This window comes from Zootoca vivipara, chromosome 15 (assembly GCF_965207765.1).
Source record: "Zootoca vivipara chromosome 15, rZooViv2.hap1.1, whole genome shotgun sequence".
NCBI lineage: Eukaryota > Metazoa > Chordata > Lepidosauria > Squamata > Lacertidae > Zootoca > Zootoca vivipara.
In genome coordinates this window covers 16,931,453-16,954,748 of record NC_142598.1, presented here as the reverse complement: position 1 = coordinate 16,954,748, position 23,296 = coordinate 16,931,453, and the positions used below count along the sequence as shown (strand labels likewise).

Genomic DNA, 23,296 nt, shown 5'->3' with positions numbered 1-23,296 from the left:
AAGGAGGTTCCTTCCCCATTCTGTGCTTTGATTTCAGATATCCATATTAACCTTCTCCTCATTATTTACACAGCATTGGGGTGGCTGCTTTATGAACCAACGGTGCTGTGGAGAAGCATAGCTGTCAACCCTCCCGTTTTTTTGCGGGAAACTCCCTTATTTCAATCCGTTTCCTGCTGATATCCCAGATAGTTAGACATCCCGTAATTTCCCCGGATTTCAAAGGAAGCAGCTGCTCTCCCTCCCACACGAGCGAGCAGCCAGCCGCTGCCCGGTAAAATGCCTCGCTCGGCGGCTGGCTGCTCACTTCTGAGCATGCTCCGCCCAGTTCCAAAATGGCGGCAGCGCTACTTCCGGTCTGCTACTTCCGGTCCGATCCCTTATTTCTCAGACAGGAACTTGGCAGGTATGAACCACAGGAAGAGGGGGTGTTGTCTTACAAGAGAGGTTTGAAGAGCAGGAGTTTCTGGGAGGAAGAATCAGGAAGTAGGGAGAACTCTATGTGGGGATTGCAGGGCAACTGCCATGCTGGCTGGTTGGAGCAGGATATTACAGAGAGACATGTGGGTGGTGCTTTGGATGCCTCTGAATCCAATGTTGGGAAGGACAGTCTTGAGATGTTAAATACTGGTGAACAAACTCTAATCAAAATATAGAAATCATAAAAGAATCATCTACCATTGTTTCTTAAGCCAGATGCAAAGAGGATATTTAGCACCACTGTTGAATTTGCAAATATGACAACAGAACAGATGATGTAGATTTAGGAAGAGAATCTTTCCAGGTGTGATTTGCATCTGAGCAAAATCAACAACTGAAAATAGCTTGCTCCTCTCCCTGCAAATTGTTCTGGTCTCGAAAGAAGGCAGAAGTATTCTGCTCTCCACTGCTCATATAAAAGACATCATAAGCAGCAGACTCTGCTAATATTACACTGGAAGAAACACTTTTACTTCGGGCTCAGAAGGATGACTACTTTATTTGAATTGTTCGGCTTCATTCTTCTTGTTATTGAAACCCTCATAGGAATGGTAGGAAATGGATTTATTGCTATCATTAACTTCATTGACTGGTATGGAAGCCAAAAACTATCCTCAGCCGACATGATCCTGAGTTGTCTTGGCTTGTTCAGATTTGCATTTCATGCAATTGGAATACAGACTGCAATTCTTCTCCTCTTTTTCAAAGATACTTTTCAGATGGGGAACGTAAATATTGCATACAGTGCCTCGTGGCTATTTGTTAATAATGCTAACCTTTGGTTTGCCACTTGGCTCAGTATTTTGTACTGTGTAAAGATTGCCAACTTCTCCAACCCCCTCTTCCTCCAAATGAAGCGGAGATTCCCTGGGCTGGTGCCCTGGCTGCTTCTGGGGACAGTGGTCTTCTCTGCAATCACCACCACTGTGGCAATAACAGGAAGTAGAATTATTTCTAAATGCAGTTCATATGGATCACTTCTAACCAATAACACTAACTCAGGAATTAAGACAACTGACTTTTGTAAGTATTACATGCTTCTATATGTTGTTCCAGAGTTCTTTGCCTTCATGATATTTTTCTCCTCATCCATTTTACTACTAACGTCTCTATGGAGGCACAAAAAACTTTTACAAAACAGTGCAAGGGATGCCAGCACAGAAGTTCACCTGAATGCCATCAAAGCTCTGGCTTCTTTCTCCATTCTCTATGTATCGAGTGTTTTTGTGGAAATACTGTCATCATACTTCTCTTGGATGGATATGCTAGGCATTGGGATGCATATTTGGTTTATTGATGTTAATGCTGCATATTCCTCTGGTCATGCCATTATCCTGATCTTCATTAATCCCAAACTGAAACAGGAATCAGTCAAGATGCTACATCAACTAAAATGCTGAATGAAGCCAGTATCTTAGAGGCTACCAATTTTGCCTCCTCTTTTGCAAAAACAATATTGTCTGCCTGTGGGTGTGCAGGACACAGGTTAGAATAAGTTCTGCTTCACAAAACTGCCAAGCCCTTGCAGACATAGAATTCTAGATTCATAGAATTGTCAAGTTGGGAGTGACCCCGAGGGGCATCAAGTCCAACCCGTTGCAGTGCAGGAATCCAGCCCACAGCTGTCCCTGGGTGGGTTTGAACCACCAGCCTTCTGGTTAACAGCCAGATGCATTCACCCATTGTTCTCTTGAACCATTGTGTCATTCTGCAGAGTATGCCATTCTGCAGGGTATGCCTTTCGAAGTTAGGTTGGTAGTTTGAAGGAAATTCTTCTTTTAAAAAATGAAGATTTAAAATAATGTTATAAATCGGGGGAGGAGGGACTCCTCATAATCTCTTCATTCAAAGAAGGGTCAGTGTTCGTGGATTCCTGGACTAAGCAAGGAATAACAACAGCTACCGTTAACTTTCTCATGGGGCAAGCCTGGTGATGGTGGGACATTGAAGAAACAATTCTCCTGATGGTCAGACATTAGTCCCTCAAGGGGAGGTGTCAACCAGACAGAAGGCTCACCCAGGCCCTGAGGGAGGTTGCCAGGGTAAGATCAGTGCATGATGTCACCATAGGAAGAGGGAGTGTTGTCTTACAAGAGAGGAAACAAGAGATCAGGGGCTGGCTGGAGCAGGATGTTACAGAGAGAAATGTGAGTGCTGCTTTGGATGCCTCTGATCCAATGCTGGGAAGGACAAACCCCTCATGAGATGTTAATGCTATGAATTCCACCTCTACTGAAGACTTCAGGTGTAAACGTGTGTGAATAAACCATAGTTCTAAGACAGGCATGGCCAACAGGTAGATCGGGATCTACCAGTAGATCCCCAGGACGTTTCTGGTAGATCGCGGGTAGATTGTGGGTTCCTTAGTGATCGCCAGCCTAAAAGAAAAGAAAGAGCTCTCCCCCTAAAAAAAACCCTCAAGAACTCTTGTCTCTCCCCCACAAAAAAGCTCAATAACCCTGAGCAATTGCAGGGAGAGCTCCTTCTCTCTTCCCGATACTGAGCTTACCAGTATGTGTGTGACTGCGTTAGTGCGTTGCACAGAATGGCTGGATTGCTCCCTGTCCCTCTTGCCTGCCTAGAGCTCCCCGGCTCCTCCTCCCTCATGTCGGCAGAAAGGGAGGGGTGTGTGAGAGTTTGCGTGCATGGGAGGAAAGTGGGAGCCGCGACTCACAGAGGGATTTCCCCCCTGTCCCTATGAGCCACTGGGAGCCAGCTAGCGAGAGAGAGAGAGAGGTGGGTGGGTTCCCCTAGCTGAGGGGGTGGGGGAGAAAGAGAGAGGTGGGTGGGTTCCCCTAGCTGAGGGGGTGGGGGAGAAAGAGAGAGAGAGAGAGAGAGAGAGAGAGAGAGAGAGAGAGAGAGAGAGAGAGAGAGAGAGAGAGCAACGTTCAAACATGACAGATGAGCACCTTAAGGATTTCCTGCAGCTGGCCCTGACACAGTACTCGCCTGATATCGAACAGTTGGTTACCAAAATGGTGATGCAGGTTTCACACTAACAATGGATGAAGGCATGTATTTTTTTAAGAAATCTTGATAGGTAGGTTAATGGAGTGGGTAAAGGAGTTTGTGCGGTGTACAGTTTTGTGAGTGCTTTTATGCAACTCTCTCCCAAGAAAGCTCTAAAAGTTTCTGTTGTCCCCCGTAAGAAAAGTATTTGGGCAGTGCTCCCCCCAAAAAGGTTACCAAATCTGGTCACCCCCCTTTCCTTCTCCCTAAAAAAAAGCTCAACAACTTTGAGCCGAACCCAAAAAAATGGGGGCAGATCACCGCCAGATTTTAATTCTGAAAGTAGATCACAGTCTCTTGGGAGTTGGCCACCCCTGTTCTAAGACATTGCAGACTTCCCTGTGCCCTTCCCCCACCCCCAAGAAAACACAGGCTACAGCTCAGCAAAGATTGGGGCGGCCCATAACAATAAAATAAAGGGAATAGCAAAACGAGGTGGTCCCGTGCCTGATTTAACATTTCTGTTGTTTAATAATGTTTCAATCCCTTTTCTTTTTTTAATTATTTGGATGGTTTGAATTGGTGTATTCCTTGTACATCTTTCATATATGTGTATATCTTGTAAATCTTAAATATCTTTGTATATCTTATGATATCAATTTAATTATACAATCTTTCCAGGTGTGATTTGCATCTGAATGCAATAAACAATTGAACAAAGCTTGCTCCTCTCTTGACAAGTTTTTTTGTTCTGGCTAGAAGGTAGTATTGTGTTGTACACTGGTCATATAAATAAAGGGCAGCATCAGCGGCATCTTGTAATTATCCAAATAATTAGAACAACTTTCCTCACAAATACACAAACTTACTAAATCAAAAAGACTAAAGAAGATTTTACAGGATTTTGTCCATCATGACTAATGTGGATTTCTGCCTAAAAGACAGTTAAGAGATAATATTAGAAATGTGTTAAATATGTGGGGGTACCTAGATTGGTGCAATGAGAAGCCAACTGTGTTAATCTTTTTGGATGCAGAAAAAGCCTTTGACAGTGTGAACGGAATGGTTTTGTTTAGAGATTTGCAAGAAATGAATTTTGGTGATAACTGTATCAAATGGGGAAAGTTTTTTAAAGAAACATAAATTATAGCCCTTTGCGGGTGATTTGATGCTAGTTCTGGAAAACCCACTACAGGAATAGATACTCTTATGGATAAACTCAATGATTTTGGTATGTTACCAGTCTTTAAGGTTAACTACCAGAAAACACAAATGTTAACAAAGAATATGACTACAAAAGATCTAAAGGTTTTGATGAAAAAAACAGGGTTTCAATATGAAAAAAGTAAAATATTTGAATTTTACTATAACAGCTATGGATTCTATGATGTTTCCAAACAATTACAGTATGTTAAGACATGGACTAGAATGAAAAAGGATATGTCAAGATGGGAGGAGCTAAAATTGTCATTGCTGGGTAGAGTCTCAGTGATAAAGATGAATGCTTAGCCTAGAACGATATTCTGGTTTCAAACAATACCTACTTTGGCTACAGATTTACTATTTGAACAATCACAAAAATAATTATCCAAGCTTTTATGGCATGGGTGGCGGAACCATGAGTTAAATTTATAGTATTGCAAAATGCAAAGGAATGGGGACAACTGATTTGAAATTGTATTTAGCAGCTTGTTATTTAGTGTGGTTGAAGGAGTGGGTGACATTTAGAAACAAGAGACTTTTGGAATTAGAAGGGTATAATTTAAGGTTCAGATGGCATGTTTCTTTGTGGTACAATGCCCAAAGACACCTTAATGGATTTCACCACAGGAAGCTCTCTATAGAAATGAAGTGGCAGGCAAAGATAAATGGTTGACCTATCAAGTTATTACAGTTGCATCCAGGAGATTACAAACTTATGTATTTTGTGGTTTTATATTGTGATTTTGTATTGTGACTGTCCTGAGACCTGTGGGTATAGAGCAGTATACAAATTCAATCAATCAAAAATTGAAACCAGGGAACAGTTAACAGCAGAAGGTTGTAGATTTGAGTGGTTTTCGCATCTAGTAGAGAGATATAAGTTGGATTTAAAAAACGTCTGGTATAGAACAAAGAAAGATTTTGAAATACAACTGTGTACAGATGAACATGTTAATAATATAATAATAATATCTTTATTACGGTCATAGACCAGCAAAAAAGAAAAAGAAAACCAATAATACATAAAATAGATCTTGAATATCATCTTTGAACCATACTGTTTCATAATCCTATTTTAAGTTAAATTTGGGTTAAAATTTAATGAGGGATAGTTCCCTTTAACTATTATTCGCTGCGAATTAATAGGCAGCTTTATCATTGTTATTGGTTGATGTCACGGCGTGTCTTAGTCTTGACGCGTAGTAACAGAATTTAGCTACATTGCGCAGTCAGGCAGAGTCCCCCCAGCCCCCCAGGGCAGCCCCGAGTGGAATAATGACACAGGACTACGTATTTATGGGATTAAAAATTGGCCACAACTTTATTAAAATTCAGATGTAGGAAGACCTTGGCGCAGGCATTGGGCGTATATCCCTCCCAGCCCCCCGCAGGGGGTGGGGTGATCTTCAGGGTTGTCCAGCATGAGTGGGGGTTGGGCTAACTCTGGAGAACATATGTTCAAGCAGATAGCCCGCCCCCCGGATCGCCGCCGCTGGAGGGGGAGGGCAATAACCAGCCAAGTGGCATCGCCAAATGCCCCCCCCTTGATGCCCGATTACGGGAACCCTGTTATCGCCGCCGCAATAGGGCGGGGGGTCACCGCCCCCACGCCCCTCCCCTTTGTGTAAATGACTAAAGGATTCCGCCCAAGGCCTGCATCCGCCACCCGAGACCACAAATTGGGGTCTCGCCGCCAAGACTACCTACACCTGAACCGCCCCAGAAACCGCCAGCCATTCCAGGAGGCTGTGTCTTATGTCGCTCAGCCAGAGGTCGCAACCTGTGGCTGTGAGGTGAACACCGTCATGCCTGAATAGTTCCTTCCTGTAAATTTTGATGCTGGGATGCTTCACAACTTGACCTCCAATGCGCGTGAGTGCTGTGCGCAGTGCCCTATTGATTTTTTCAACAGCGTAGTTAAGTCTGACATGGGCGGTGTTATTGCGCCATTATAGGCGTGGGAGGAGTTCTGACCAGAATATGGTAACGCTAGGGTACGCTGCCTGAAGGCATTCCAGGTCTGAAATTGCCGCTTTTATCAAGACGATGCTCTTGCGCGCAACCAGGTCATTCTCGCCAAGGTGGATGACCAGCGCGTCTGGTGGTTGGCGGAGTGTGAGTTTGTGACGCAGCCAGGGCATGAGCGCATCCCAGCACATTCCGCGGTGACCAAACCAAGTGAGGCTGATCTTCGGTTGAAGGCCCAGGTGTTCATCGGCTAGAACCGAGGAGGCACGGACCGCTGCCCAGTATACAATGCTATGGCCGAAGATCCAGATGCGCTTGGGGTGTGTACCTGAAATAAATCATCATACAGAAGCTGTCAGAACCCGTTGCCTTTACCGGATATACCCCTTAAATGCTGCTGAGCGCCAGCGGCCCAATGCCTTTATGCTCTCCGGGGGAAACCCACTTGCCGCCGCTGTAGTGGCTGCCCCTATGCGGAAGGAATGACCGGAGTAGTGGGCAGGGTCGCCCCCGCAGGCCTGGATGGCCTTCCGCAGGACCGCGGTGAACTGCGTGCGTGTCAGGGGGCGGCCTGTGGAGTGTATTAGCAGGGGGCCTGGCCCGTGCGGGCGCACCCTGATATATTTCTGTATGTCCGATACCGGACAGGGCCCACCTTCTGTGGAGCGTGTCAGGGTAAGGGTGGCACCTTTTCCCAGCTGGTCAGTTTTAGAGGCCCTTATTCTAACAAGCACCCTGTGGCCATCTAGGCTGACGTCCTTCAAGGTCAGCCCCCTGAGTTGGGATGATTTTTTGTCGCAGACGCATTCCCCCAGCCTAAGGGCACCGAAATATGCCAGAGAGAAGGCTGCCCTAAAAAGCCTAACCTCGTGCTTGGACCAGCATATACGAGGGAGCACATCCCAGATCTGACTGAGGGTCTCTAAGGTGATTGGCCTTCTCCTATCAGGACTGGGAGGGTGTGTGCGGTGCCATCCTGCTATCAGTTTCCTAACTCGGAAAGTGTCGCATGGATCTGGGTGCTGCGAGCAGTTACAGAAATAGGAGATTGCAGCCTTGTGGATCCGAATTGTTTTGATGGCCATGCCTCCCCTCTTGAGGTGCACTAAATATTTCAAAACCTCAGACTCCCTGGGCGCGTGACTGAGCCGCGGATCACACTTAGCTCTGAACTGCTCAAACTGTGACCAGGCTCTGGTATAGGACTGCAGCGTTGATGGAGCAAGGGCACTCAGTATCCCTGACATCACTTCGGCTCTCCAACCTTCCACAGCTCCCCCGGAAAAGTCTCTGGGAGCTGATCGGCCTCGGGCGCTAGTTCTCGGAAGCGCTCCATCTGAAAACGAGACAAAGCATCCGCAATCTCATTATTAAGGCCTGGAATAAACCTGGCTGAAAAGGAGATGTTACCTCTGAGGCATTCCAGCACGAAGAGATGTAGTATACGAATCACCCTGTCTGACTTCGCGGACTGCTTTGCAATGATCCGGACCACAGCCTGGTTGTCTGACCAGAAGCAGACCCTGGTGTCCTTGAGGTGGGACCCCCATATGCGCAGAGCTACCAGAATTGGAAAGAACTCAAGAAATGTTAAATCACGTGTGATACCTGCTGCATGCCACGATGCTGGCCATGGTTGTGCACACCAGTGGCCCCTGAAGTAGACGCCAAAGCCACAGCGACCCGATGCGTCCGAATGTATCTGGAACTCCTCCTTTGGCTGCAGCCAAGATTGCCAGAATGACACCCCGTTATAACATTTTAGGAAGGTCAGCCATGTGTTTAGATTCTCCTTTATCACTTTTGTGAGCCTAATGTGGTGATGCCGGGCCCTGCCGCCTGCCAGGAGGCGATTTAAGCGGGCACAGAAGGCACGGCCAGGTGCAATGACCCTGCATGCAAAATTAAGGTGCCCTAACAGTACCTGTACCTCCCTTACTGTTGTCTTTTCTTTGAGGAGCATAGCGCTAATCATTTCCCTTAGGGTCTGGAGCTTGGCCTGCGGCAGTCGGGAAGTTTGGTTAATGGAGTCTAATTCAATGCCCAGATATGATATGACCGTAGTCAGGCCCTCCGTCTTGTCGGCTGCCAGCGGGATGCCGAACTCGGCTGCCAGCTGTTCGAAGCAGGCCAATGCTCTGGCGCATGCGTCAGACCCTGCAGGGCGGACAATAAAGTAGTCATCCAAATAATGCGAGATGCAATGGGAACCTGACCTCTGTTTCATGGCCCATTCCACGAATGTGCTGAATGTTTCAAAGGCGGCACACGCTATGGAGCATCCCATGGGCATGGCTTTGTCAAAGTACCACATGTCCTGGAATTTGAAACCTAGGAACCTGAAATCATGTGGGTGCACTGGAAGCAGTCGGAAAGCCGATTCAATGTCACATTTTGCCATGAGTGCACCTGGGCCGCATTCCCTCACCAGCTTGATAGCATGGTCGAGGGACGCGTAATGCACGGAACATTGCTCACGTGGAATGGCATCATTCACCGAGCCTCCTTTCGGGTAGGATAGATTATGTATCAAGCGGAACTCACCAGGGACCTTCTTGGGGACGATGCCCAGAGGTGATACTATAAGGTTAGGAAATGGAGGCTCGGTGAATGGGCCTGCCACACGGCCCAGCTGGCGTTCCTTGCCAATTTTCCTTTCCGCGATGTGTGGCATCTCACGTACTGATTTCTGATTGGGTGCAACTGAGCATGAAGGTGTGCCTTGCACAGGTATTCTAAAGCCATCTCTAAAGCCCTCCTCAATGTATTCTGCTGCCTCTCTGTTGGGGTATTCACGCAGGAATGGCAGCATGGCTGGAAGAGAGATAGGGGAGGGGGCTAGGGAAAAGATATGGTTATTTGCGGGAAGAGTCCCTTGCAGGCTGAGACCCAGAGGAACCGGATGATGCTCCAGCCCCATGTCTTGCCTGGGATGCGCCTGAACCCGGGCCACGCGGGCCACGAAAAGGCCGCTTCCCTTTGTAGCATTTACTGATAGGGTGGGTACCAGCACAGCGCTCACATTCATGGGCATAACGGCATTTTTCCCTGAAGCAGGCCCCATTGTTAAATTCCCAGCAGGTTCTCTTTGTAGCCTTAGCAACCTGCTTCTGCTGCCTATCGTACCCTGGCTGTTTCTCGAAGTATGGGGCGACAAGCTCTGACCACGCCTTGCTTTCCTGGACGTCCCACCTGAAGGTGGGGTCCTGGGCTGCTCGCTCCCTGAAAGAATGATCATAGGCGAGCGCCGCCTTCTCCCCTGCCTTGGCTTCCGCGTTCAGGATGATGAGCAGGTAATTGTACAGGTGCCAGGCTCTATCAGGATAAGCTGCTGATACTATCCCTGCATAAGTGGTAAATCCCGTGAGCCAGTTGCGGAACGTACGCTCAATGGTCACCTTTTCATCCTTTCTCCGCTGCTCAGATGACTTATATTTCTGACTAGTGGAAGAGGCCGGGGACAGGAGGGAGAAGAGGTCTACAAACTCCCCATTGAGGATCTTCTCCCTGAGCTTCCAATTGAGGCGTATGCCAGGGGGGGTCATCCGTACGCTCAAAGTTGGACTCTCTGATATTACCAGCGGAGTCAATGCCCTCCTCCCCGCATGGGGCGATGGCACCATGTTCACGCCTGTGCCTCCGATTGCGGCGGCGCCAGACCCATTGCGGTAGCCCCGGGGAATGTGGGCCTGTGACCCAATAACCTTTGATGCGCCGCCCATGCCCACTGTCACAAGAACTGGACCTACCTGAGGATGTGGAAGATCCAGAGGAATCCCTCTTGCACTTGCGTCCCCTTCTCCTGCATCCATGCCGGCGACTCTCGTGGTGGCATGTCCCGTGTGATCCGTGGCGAGATGTTCTGTGCGACTCGTGGTGGCATGAACTGCGCGACTCGGGGCTCTTGTCACTCGCCCACCTATCGAAAGAACTACGGCAGGGGGACCTACCTCTACGTCTGGGGGATGAGGCCGGCGAAACCGATCGGTCCTTGCGGGCTCGGCGGTCAGGTGAACCACTGCTGTAGCTTCCCTTGCTACGGTAGGGTGACACCGAACTCCCCCGCGACTCGTATCTACGGAGGCGCCTTCTGAGCCGGGCGATGGTCCGCTCCTGGCTGTCCTCACGCTCTGATCTAGAATTACTGCCCCCACGTGATGAGCGTGAGGGGGAGGGGCTCTCCCTGTGGGTTGTTTTGGCGGCCGCCTTTTTGCCCCCAGCGGCTTTTTTACCCTTAGGGGCACTGGGAGGCTTGTTACGTACTTTCCCCGCCTTGCGCCCTTTGCTTTTTGCGGCAGCCTGAGCCTTTACCGGCTTGCGGGGGTCATGCCTCACGGTGCCCCTTCTGGTGACGGGTGGGGAGACTTGGCGCTTGGGGGGCATGATGTAGGCTATAAGCACCGAGTGGTATCACAATCAGCTAGCAGTTGGAGTGGGGTAGTGAAATTGATCCAAGCAAACTAGATTAGACAGGGTAAGAAAGCAAGAACTGAGTCGCAACAAGCAACGCTACCAAAGCTGCAAAAGACAAATAATGCAAGGGTTAATCGTACGTGTAAGCCGCTGTGCGCATGCGGGCATGCGTGAACTAGTGTCCAGCACCAGGTTGACGCCATTCGACCAGCTGCTGCCGTGCGGGCGCCCCCAAGATGGCCGCCGCCATGCGGCCACCCCCAAGATGGCCGCTGCCAAGGTGCCTGGTGCCCTTAGGTGCCCTGCTGCGTGCTAGGCCGCCCGCAATGGCGGCGCCCCTCCCCCATGCAGCCCTGCATGCCAGGGCCCCAGGAACAGGCAGGAGGCCTTCCGAAGCCCCCGCCGCCAAAAAGAAGACTCTGGGGGGGGGCGTGGCCCTCCACGGTGGCAGCATCACCCCCCAACGCGACCCGGCAGCAGCCGGAGTCGCAAGGAATTGGCGGGAGGCCTCCGCTGCACCTTCTGCCGCCGAAAAACTCCAGGGGGGGGGCGAGGCCGCCCAAAATGGCGGCGCCCCCCCACGCGACCCGGCAGGAGCCGGAGTCGCAAATAATCGGCGGGAGGCCTCAGAGGCCCCCGCCGCCACAAAAAGCCTCCAGGGGGAGTGGCGAGGCCGTCCCAAATGGCGGCGACCCCCCCACGCGACCCGGCTGCAGCCGGAGTCGCGAGGAATCGTCGGGAGGCCTCTGAGGCCCCGCCGCTGCAAGAAACTTCAGGGGGGGTGGCAAAGCCGCCCGAAATGGCGCCCCCCCGCGACCCGGCAGCAGCCGGAGTCGTGGGGAATCGGCGGGAGGCCTCCTAGGCCCCCCCGCCGCCACAAAAAGCCTCCAGGGGGGTGGCGAGGCCGTCCCGAATGGCGCCCCCCCACGCGACCCGGCAGCAGCCGGAGTCGCGGGGAATCGGCGGGAGGCCTCCTAGGCCCCCCGCCGCCACAAAAAGCCTCCAGGGGGGGTGGCAAGGCCGTCCCGAATGGCGGCGCCCCCCCACGCGACCCGGCAGCAGCCGGAGTCGCAAGAGAATGGCGGGAGGCCTCCGAGGCCCCCGCCGCTGCAATAAACTTCAGGGGGGGTGGCAAAGCCGCCCGAAATGGCGGCCCCCCCACGCGACCCGGCAGCAGCCGGAGTCGCAGGGGATCGGCGGGAGGCCTCCTAGGCCCCCCGCCGCTGAAAAAACTTCAGGGGGGTGGGGAGGCCGCCCGAGATGGCGGCGCGCCCCCCCACGCGGCCCGGCAGGGGCCGGCGTCGCAGGGGATCAGCGGGAGGCCTCCGAGGCCCCCGCCGGCGGAAAACAGTCCTGGGGGAGGTGGCGATGCCGCCCGCGATGGCAGAGCCCTCCCCCCCCCGCGATGCAGGGTTAAAAGGCCGACGAGGGTGGGATTTGAACCCCGCACATGCAGAACACAATGGATTCCAACGTGACTGGGAGGCCGCCTAGGTAGGCCGAAGCCTCCCGCCGGGCCTGGGAAGCACCTGGAGCTCCTTAAGGCGCCTGCCACCCCCCAGAGGCCAGTAGGCCCGATATTGCATGGGGGGGCCAGAATCCAGCCAGGGGGCCCACGATGCCCACCACCCTCCTCCCTCCAGGGTCGATGGGCCCTAAATTCAGGTGGGTGGGGGGGGGAAACAAATTTCAAAATGTTAAAATGGGCCTAAACAAAGGCCCTGAACTTACCTTGAACCGGCGTCCAGCGAAGCTAACAAAGGCCCCCAGAGCTCTAACTCAAAGCAAAGCTCTAAAGCTCTGAATCCGTCGGCTGCTTCCCAGGAATGGCCCCTCTTCTTTGTGTGCAGGTAAGCCTACCTGATCCTACCTGGCCAATCCCCCTGGCACGCCCCCTTCGGCCGGATTGGTCGGCTGATGGAGTGGGCGGTGACTCCAGCCTCCAGCCTCAGGTAGGCAGTGCCAGCCTCCAAACTTCCAGGTCTGCCCTAGGGTTCCCAAGGGGGGCTGCGCGCGACTGCGCAAAATGCGCCTCCCCTTTATGTTGGGGAAGCGGTCATTCTTAGTGCACTCTGGATTAAAATCCGCTAGTAGGTATCTAGTAAGCGTTTCTGTTGAGCGGCCTGGTAAGTTTTTTAACAAGGGATCAATTATCTCCTTCCTCATGTCTCGATACAATGTGCAATGGAGGAGGACATGACTTATAGATTCAATCTCCTTGTTATCACAAGGACATAGTCTCTGATCTACCGGAATCTGGAGATATCTACCAGTTAACAACGCCGAGGGTAGAGCATTGAAACGAGCCCTAGTGAAGGCCCACCGATATCTCGGGTTTTCTAACGTTTTTAAATAATTAGCTAGATAATTTGATCGATGCTCGTACAGTTGTCTATGTATTAAGGAAAGTCGGGTTAAGTTGTTTTGTCGATCAATATCCGAGATTCTTTCCTTAATTAGCTTTTTCGACCTTTCCCATCCCATGGACAGAATGGACCCCACCGGCAGTCCATACGAGACTAATTGATGAACATGTTCAAATTTGTTGAAATTTGAAATGCAAGAAGAACAACTCAAAGAATGTATATTAAATGGGCAAAAAATGGTTAAAATATACAGTGGTACCTCGGGTTAAGAACTTAATTCATTCTGGAGGTCTGTTCTTAACCTGAAACTGTTCTTAACCTGAGGTACCACTTTAGCTAATGGGGCCTCCCACTGCTGCCGTGCCGCTGCCGCACGATTTCTGTAACCTGAAGTGTCTGTAACCCGAGTTACCACTGTAGAGATGGAACAGTGGGAACATATGTGGGCTAAAGGGTTAAAAATTAAACTACATCATGATCTTAAACAGAATTTTTATAAAATGACATATCGTTGGTATTCAACTCCTACAAAATTATTTAGAATGTATAAAGGTGTTTATATACCTAAAGATGGCAAGATTCGTCATCACCTACTGTCAGGCTTCGGGGAAATCATTTCCCTCCCACGGGGCAGCCCAGAATCAGAGAGACGAGTTCTTACCAAGCCATTTATTCAATAATTCACAGAGAATGACAAAAGAATGCAGCCTTCCTAAAAATAGAGTTGCTCCAACTGAGCTCCACCCCTCTCCCTTCCTAGAAAAAGCACTTCCCCTTATGGTGGCCACCAGGGGCTAACTGTCTCTGAGTCCTTTGTTCTTAAATTTTCGACGCACAGTGTGTTCTGGGAGAAGGTAGCTCAGAAATGCTCTCCAGTGATAACATGTCAGTTGGCTGTAGGGCTGTCTTAAGCATATGGGGCACTAGGGTGCAAAGATCTGCCCGGCGCCCCCCCCCCCAGGTTGTCCAAAGTTGTCAACCTTTTTTTAGGCAGGGAACCCCGAGACTGTTCACCTTTTTAAAAGAAAGGTTCCCCAGAGCTGTCGGGCGCCTTGGGGCATGGGCAACCAACGCAAGCAGCAGAAGAACCAGCACAATAAACCAGCCCGAGGCGTCGGTGACTGAGTGAAGCCAGGTGCCTCATGGTGTAAGCAGTGTGTGCTGGGCACGCCTCTCCATGGCCCTACGCCAAGCCCAGGCATGCAGGAGGGTGGAACCGGCCGGCCGCTTCAGAACCTCGCTGGCTCGCTCGCCCCCAAACTCATGGCACAGAGCCTCCCCCAGCAGAAGAGCCCACCGCGGTGCTCTGACCGACAGGTGGGCTCTTCCCCAGACTCAACTCTCCGGCCCCAGACTCTTGGCCTGGCACCCCTGAGAGCCCATCGCCTGGGTGTCCTGCACCCCTAGCGCCTATGGGTAAGACGGCCCTGGCTGGCTGCTCTGGCTCCCCCTTCTCTTCTCCCAACACCTCCCAACTCTTCTGTTCACCTGTCTGCGCTGTGACCTTCCTAAAACCACTGTTATAATTCAATACTGCCTTCCTGTTCTCTGGGAAGTTCAGGAGGAGGGGGGCCGTCTCCACCATTCCTCCTCAGTCTCGTCTCCCTCAGTCTAGTCCCCGACACCTACTATGGAGGAATGGCTGCTGAAATTCCTGGATTTGGCTGAGATGGCAAAGTTAACATGTTTAACTAGAGAAAAATCATTATTGATATTAATGACTGGAAACGCTTTGTGGACTTTTTGCATGAAAATAATTATTACTCAGAGACTTCACGATGTTGAATTACAGCAAGAAGATGACTTACTCCCAGAGAATTACAGATGTCTAAACTCGTGGCCTAACTTTGCAGCTGCCCCATACTTATCTAACATCACTAACGAAGCCTATAGATGGGCCTTTTCTAGAGCCCGTTTTGAGGCAATGCGGGTACGAATTCATGAGCGCCTTTGCCCTTGCATGTCCAATAAGGTAGAATCTGTCACTCACATCCTTTTATTCTGTGAATTTTATAGTGAAGAACGAGCTCGACTTATTTTACCCCTTTTATCAAAATTTATACCCTTACAATAGTATTTGGAAGGAACTCTCCTCCGAAATCTTACGAAAATTTCTTCTAGAAGATTCCTCAAGTCCAATATCATATGATGTGGCCAAATTCTGCGCTTTAGCTATTAAGAACGTAAATCTCTTCTATTGAATAATACATTGCGAATTCCTTTCATGTAACTGTTCTGCTTCTGGTGATGTTATTGCTGGTTTTTTGTTTGGAATTATGGTACTTTGTATTGCTGGCTTTTGCTGTAAAAAAACTGAACTGAACTTTCCACATCTGGGCTTGGGGAGTGAAGAAAATACTGGTTTATATAAAGTAGAATAGTTGGGTGTTACCTTGGAGCAAATGTTTTCAATAATTTTTAAACTATAGCTGACAGACGCTGGATCTACATTGATCTACATTGAGAGCCAGTGTGGTGTAGTGGTTAAGAGCGGTAGACTCATAATCTGGGGAACCGGGTTTGTGTCTCCGCTCCTCCACATGCAGCTGCTAGGTGACCTTGGGCTAATCACACTTCTCTGAAATCTCTCAGCCCCACTCACCTCACAGAGTGTTTGTTGTGGGGGAGGAAGGGAAAGGAGAATGTTAGCTGCTTTGAGACTCCTTCGATTAGTGATAAAGCGGGATATCAAATCCAAACTCCTCCTCCTCCTCTTATTCTCCTTCTCCTTCTCCTTCTCCTTCTTCTTCTTCTTCTTTCTTCTTCTCCTCCTCCTCCTCCTCACCGTTATTAAATTGAACGTTCTATAATGTTCAATGGCAATATCCCTTTGTCAGTGGTTTGCACTCTGGTGTCACATTTTAATAACACATTTCAACTTTATAAACTACAAGTGTAGATTTACCCAGAGTCCCTTCTATGATTCTATTATTCTGAAACCCTCCCTTCCTTGTCTTTCTGCTTTATTCTTTTTCTTCCTTTGTATTTGTATTTATTTATCTTACTTTCTTTTATCTTTTATTTTAGGCTTTAATAAACTCTATTGGGGTAGAGGGGGAGGAAGCACTGACCACTCCCTTCACCCACTCAGCCAGTCCCCTGCTGGCCCTTTCGATGAGTCACAAAGGGCAAGGGTCTAGCACACGTGTAATAGATCTCACAAGTCCAATGATCCTGTCATATTGGAAAGTATCCATTAGCACTGGACAAGCAGAGGCCCAAGGTACACCCGGTGGATCTGTATCACCTATTGCTGTTAGTTATAGTGCCAGCAGAAGATCTTTGATCTGACTCTTGTACAGAAATAAAATTTCTTTAACACAAGTAATAAAAAGGCTTTGCAGTACTTGTAAGACTTAGTTTTAAATGTTTACATTACAAAAGAGACATTGGTTTCTGTCTCACTCTGGTCCCAGTGTGAGCCTTTAAACCTCTTGTACTAAATAGTTGCTTTCCAACTAAAAATAAAATCCAAATATTATTTCTCCCTCTTCCTCTTGCCGCATACCAGCCAGCACTCAATGACCAAGCACCACATGCCATTCTATGTGTGTCTGTGTGATGCAAGCAGCTCCATCTGTATATATGAATGCCAGCAAATGCATATAACTTCTCTCACCACTGCCTTCTGATTTAACTTGTGATCCAGACATAAACCAAGGTAGGGTGCCACAGCCTTAAGTGGACAAACACCAGCCATCTGGGAAAATACTGCCTACATTCTTGAATACAATGCAAGTAAAATATGGCACTTAATGTAACATTAAAAATAATTTCAACAATAGCGTCCAAGTCAGAACAGATTGTTCACCGTGTGCCATAATTTAGTCTAAATTCTCCACAGGTGGGCAAGAGGTTAAAAGGCCCCTGACCACTCGAAGCATTAATTCATTTCATTCATTTATTAGACATTAGTCACTTCTCATCCAAAGGTCTCCAAGTGACTTACAGCAATACACACACACACACACACACACACACACACACACAAATACAGTGGTACCTCGGTTTAAGTACACAATTGGTTCAGGTTAAGTCTGTACTTAACCTGAAGTGAACTTTCCCATTGAAAGTAATGGAAAGTGGTTGGGATGCCAGTAAAGCAGTGATGAGAGGATTTCTAATTCAACAGAATGTAATAAAGAAAAAAGAATCTAATGCGAATAAAGAAAAGATTTTAAATCAAATGAAAGAAAAAGAAAAGAAATTGAGGGAAAACCCTAAAAATCAACAGGTCCAGAAAGATATTAAGGCATTGCAAGTTCAATTTTCTAAACTGATGAATCAAGAAATCGAATCCAAAATTAAATGGATGAAACAGAAATCCTTTGAGTCAGCAAATAAATGTGGAAAGTTACTGGCATGGCAATTGAAGAAGAGGCAGAAATTGAACACTATTGTAAGTTTAGTGGAAGATGGAAAGCATCTGGAACACCCAACAGAGATACAAAAATCTTTTCAGAAATATTTTAAACAATTGTACAAACAAAAAAATCAAAATAAAGAGGAAGTGGAGCAATTTTTGGACAAATTTGGGTTACATAGAATCCCAGAAGAGAATAAATCTCTACTTTCCCAACAGATATCAACGCAAGAAGTGGAATATGCTATACAACAAATGCAGTCGGGCAAGACCCCAGGACCGGATGGCTTGACAGATGCATATTATAAGACAATGAAAGACTGGTTAGTACAACCTTTGAAAGATTTATGCAATGAAATTTTGAATGGAGGAGAGGCCCCCGAATCTTGGAAAGAGGCTTATATCACTCTGATACCAAAACCGGATACGGATAGAACGCAAGTTAAGAACTATCGCCCAATATCATTACTTAATGTGGATTATAAAATTTTTGCAAATATTTTAGCCTCCAGATTGAAAAGGGTTTTGAAAGATTTTATTCATCAAGATCAAGCCGGCTTCCTTCCGGGGAGGCATTTGAAAGACAATATTAGGGATATAGTCGACATTCTGGAAATGCTGGAGCAGAAGATAAACAAAAAAAGCCATCTTTATGTTTATAGATGCGGAAAAGGCGTTTGATAATATTTCTTGGCTATTTTTAAAAAGAAATTTAGAAAAAATGGGAATGGGCAGTGGATTTTTGAATGGAGTAAAAGCAATCTATTCAGACCGAAAAGCCAAGATAATCGTGAATAATATGGTGTCAGATGAGATTAGAATTGAGAAAGGTACAAGACAAGGGTGCCCTCTCTCTCCTTTGCTTTTTATATCGGTCCTGGAAGTCTTGCTTGACAGGATTAGAAAAGATGATGAAATAAAAGGTGTAACTGTAGGGAAGAGACAATATAAACTTAAAGCCTTTGCTGATGATTTGGTGTTAACTTTACAAGATCCAGAGTCCAGTGTACAGAGGGCTCTGGAAGTTATTCAAGAGTTTGGAAGGGTAGCAGGTTTCAAACTGAATAAATAAAAAACTAAAGTATTAGATAAAAATTTGAATAAGGAAGAGAGAGAGAAATTGCAAGAAACAACTGGTTTATCTTTTGTTTAAAAAGTGAAATACCTTGGTGTGTATATGACTGCAAAAAATTTAAATTTGTTTAAGGACAATTATGTGAAATTATGGAATGAAGTTAAGAAGGATTTAGAAATATGGACCAACCTGAAATTGTCTTTGTTGGGCCGTATAGCAACGATTAAGATGAATGTATTGCCAAAGATGCTGTTTTTATTTCAACCATTACCAATAATCGAAAAGTTGAGTTGTTTTAAAGAATGGCAAAAGGTGCTATCAAAATTTATATGGCAAGGGAAGAAGCCAAGAATTAAATATAAGATATTGACTGATGATAAACAAAGAGGAGGCTTCTCTCTACCTGATTTTAAAATCTATTATGAAGCAGCTGCCTTTTGCTGGTTGAAAGAGTGGTTTACATTGGAAAACGCTGATATTTTGGACTTATGATAATGTTCATGGTTGGCATGCATACGTGTGGTATGATAAGGTTAAAGCCCATGGAAGCTTTAAAAGACACATTGTTAGAAATTCATTGTTCAAGGTTTTGTCCAGATATAAAGATTTATTAGAAAGAAAAACGCCAAATTGGCTCTCGCCTTTGGAGGCCAAGGTTCGTAAAAGATTAAATATGGAGACCGGTTGGTTGAAATATAGAGATTTATTGATTCAAGATGGAGACCAATTTAAATTAAAAACATACGAGGAGTTGAAAGGTAAACTGGATGATTGGCTCCAATACCATCAGATAAATGAAGCGTTTAAAATGGATAGAGAAATTGGTTTTCAAATTGAGAGGTCAAAGGTGGAAACAGAATTGTTAGAACCTAAGACGAAAATACTTTCGAGAATGTATAAATTGCTGCTAGAATGGCATACAAAAGATGAACAAACTAAAAATGCTATGATTTTGTGGGCAAAGGATGTGGGACATAATATTATGATAGAGGATTGGGAGAAGTTGTGGAAGGAAAATATTAAGTTTACTGCGTGTAGCTTATTAAAGGAGAATATAATGAAAAGATTTACCACAACAATGATAATAAATGTTGGAAATGCAAGAAAGAAATAGGCTCATTTTATCACATGTGGTGGACATGTCCACTGGTGAATGACTTCTGGAATAAGATTTATAACGAACTTAAGAAAGTGCTAAAAGGCACATTTGTGAAGAAACCAGAGGCATTCCTAGTGGGCATTGTAGGGAAGGAAATTCCTAAGAGAAAAGTATCGTTCTTTATGTATGCCACCGCAGCAGCGAGACTTTTGATTGCTAAATACTGGAAGCAGCAAACGTTACCAACGATTGATGAATGGCAGATGAAGATGATGGAATTCATGGAACTGGCAGAGATGACCGGACGAATCCGCAACCAGGGAGAACAAGCAATTGAAGAAGAGTGGAAAGATTTTAAATTATATTTAAAAAATTATGCTAAAGTAATATTTTAAGAATAGAAATCAAGTGGTAAATAATCTGTGGATTAGGTAAAAGAGGTTATTCTAGAATAGAAAATAAGAAATTTAGTATTAAAAGTGAATATTTAGAGGTAGAATTTGCTAAATTGGAAGCGTGCTTGAGAATATACACTGTGATAAAGATAAGTGATACAGTTTTTTACTTTTTCTACTTTGTGGTTTTCTTTTTGTTTTCTTGATTCTTGAATTTTTGCTTTTTTGTATTCATATCTCCCCCACCCCTTTCAATTTTCTGTAATCCCTTTTTTACTGTGAAAATCAATAAATATCTATTTAAAAAAAAAAGTAATGGAAAGTGGATTAATCTGTTCCAGACGGGTCTGCGGAGTACTCAACCTGAAGCGTACTTAACCCGAAGTATGAGTGTAATTGGTTCTGGAAGTCCATACTCAACCTGAAGCGTACTTAACCTGAAGTGAACTTTCCCATTGAAAGTAATGGAAAGTGGATTAATCCGTTCCAAACGGGTCCGCGGAGTACTTAAACTGAAAGTACTCAAACCGAAGTGTACTTAAACAGAGGTATGACTGTACATATTACAAAAGAGAGGAAAGTAGGGGGAATAATATAATACATTAGGATTTCATATAATATCATTTATATAAAAAACTCTAATAATAAACAAAGCGATACTCGGATTCCCTGCTTTACAAATAAACAAAATAACTAAACCCTCAACTCCCCCTAGTCCAAATATCATTCACATCAAAGCATTTTATTTTTCTCCTTTAACCTCTCCACCCCACCCAAAAGTCTGGTGTCAAGGCCAGCTGTTATAAATCAGTGGTGGATGAGTCCAGTGTCCTTCAGAGATGACTCCTCGTTCCTGACGCAATGGAGGCAGAGAAAAAAGCTTTTTCTTGCCTGCACTGCCACAGAATAGGTCTTCAAAGTGGATCCAGCTGGTGTTTGGTCAGACTCATTCCAAGTTTTCTATCAAATGTTGCTGTCATCACCATCTCACTTTATTGACGTCATGATCTACAGAAATAAACCACAGAAAAAGTCCATATTGGTGCACATACTATTGCACAGCTTCCTTGTTTTTAATTCCTCTAGTTTCCACCTTTTAAAGGAAATGTAACTCTAAATATTTCACCTACTGGCCTCATAATTAAACACCCTGCTTTATCTCTCTTACCAATTGGAACAACGTCCCTCACAAAAAAAGTGAATTTTATTAAATCATTTGTTAAACATCTCTGTTTACAGATGGATTAAAAATAAAAATACTAGTGAACAAACATTAATCAAAATATAGAAATGGTAAAAGAATAATCTATCATTGCTTCTTAAGCCCGATGCAAAGAGGATATTTAGCACCATCATCGAATTTGCAAATATGACAGCAGAAAATCTATATCATGATTTAGGAAGAGAATCTTTCCAGGTGTGATTTGCATCTGAGCAAAATCAACAACAGAAAATAGCTTGCTCCTCTCCCTGCAAATTGTTCTGGTCTCGAAAGAAGGCAGAAGTATTCTGCTCTCCACTGCTCATATACAAGGCAGCATAAGCAGCAGACTCTGCTAATATTTAACATTACGCTGGGAAAACACTTATTTCATGCTCAGAAAGATGTCTACCTTATTTGCATGGTTCTGCATAGTTTTTCTGGTTACTGTGACCCTCACTGGAATGGTGGGAAATGGATTTATTGCTATCATTAACTTCATTGACTGGTTTAGGAGAAGAAAACTATCCCCAGCCGACATGATCCTAAGTTGTCTTGGCTTGTTCAGATTTGCATTTCATGCAATTGGAATACAGTCTGCAATTCTTCACCTCTTTTTCACAGATACTTTTCAGATGAGGAACGTATATATTGCATATAGTGCCTCCTGGATATTTGTTAATACTGCTAACCTTTGGTTTGCCGCTTGGCTCAGTGTCTTGTACTGTGTAAAGATTGTCAACTTCTCCCACCCTCTCTTCCTCCAAATGAAGCGGAGATTCCCTGGGATGATGCCTTGGCTGCTTCTGGGGACAGTGGTCTTCTCTACAATCATCACCACCATTGAGGCAATAATTGTTAGTAGATTCATGTCTGAATGCAGTTCATATGGATCACTTCTAAGCAATAACACTAACTCAGGAATTAAGACTACTGACTTTTGTAAGTATTCCATGCTTCTATATGTTGTTCCAGAGTTCTTTCCCTGCATTATATTTTTCTCCTCATCCATTTTATTGCTAACTTCTCTGTGGAGGCACAAAAATCATTTACGAAACAGTGCGAGGGATGTCAGCACAGAAGTTCACCTGAATGCCCTCAAAGCTCTGGCTTCTTTCTCCATTCTCTACGTATCTAGCTTTTTTGTGGAGATATTGGCAAGGTTCTTCATTTGGATGGGGATAAAAGTCATTGGGATGGATTTTTTGTTTATTAATGTGGTTGCTGCATATTCCTCTGGCCATGCCATTATCCTGATCTTCATTAATCCCAAACTGAAACAGGAATCAGTCAAGATGCTACATCAACTAAAATGCTGAATGAAGCCACTATCTTAAAGGCTACCAATTCTGCCTCCTCTGTTTAAAGAATGATATTGTCTGTATATGGGTTTGCAGGACACAGTCTAGCAGATGTTCTGCAGCACAAAACTGCCAAGCCCTTGCAGACAGAGAATCCTAGATTCATAGAATTGTTGAGTTGGAAGTTACCTCGAGGGGCATCAAGTCCTACCTGGTGCAGTGTAGGGATCCGGCCCGCAGCTGTCCCTTGGTGGGTTCGAACCACCAGCCTTCTGGTTAACAGCCAGATGCACTCACCCATTGCTCCCTTGACCCACTGTGTCATTCTGCAGGGTATGCCTTTGAAGTTAGGTTGGTAGTTTTAAGGAAATTCTTTTTTTTAAAAATGAAGATTTATAATAATGTTATAAATTGGCGGAGGAGGGACTCCTCATAATCTCTTCATTCAAAGAAGGCTCAGTGTTCGTGGATTCCTGGACTAAG

The 23,296-nt window shown here is 46.1% G+C and overlaps 2 protein-coding genes across 2 annotated transcripts; one reads left to right on the top strand and one right to left on the bottom strand.

The window, feature by feature from the left end:
• Positions 1-5,905: 5,905 nt before the first annotated feature.
• LOC148683397 (uncharacterized) lies at positions 5,906-10,960 on the bottom strand. The gene has a single exon (XM_088658570.1). It carries the CDS (start codon positions 10,410-10,412, stop codon positions 9,456-9,458), a length of 957 nt encoding a protein of 318 aa, XP_088514696.1. The 5' UTR covers positions 10,413-10,960; the 3' UTR covers positions 5,906-9,455.
• Positions 10,961-21,617: 10,657 nt separating this feature from the next.
• Positions 21,618-22,887, top strand: LOC148683396 (taste receptor type 2 member 8-like). Its single transcript, XM_088658768.1, has one exon. It carries the CDS (start codon positions 21,905-21,907, stop codon positions 22,829-22,831), a length of 927 nt encoding a protein of 308 aa, XP_088514894.1. The 5' UTR covers positions 21,618-21,904; the 3' UTR covers positions 22,832-22,887.
• The last annotated feature ends 409 nt before the right edge of the window (positions 22,888-23,296 follow it).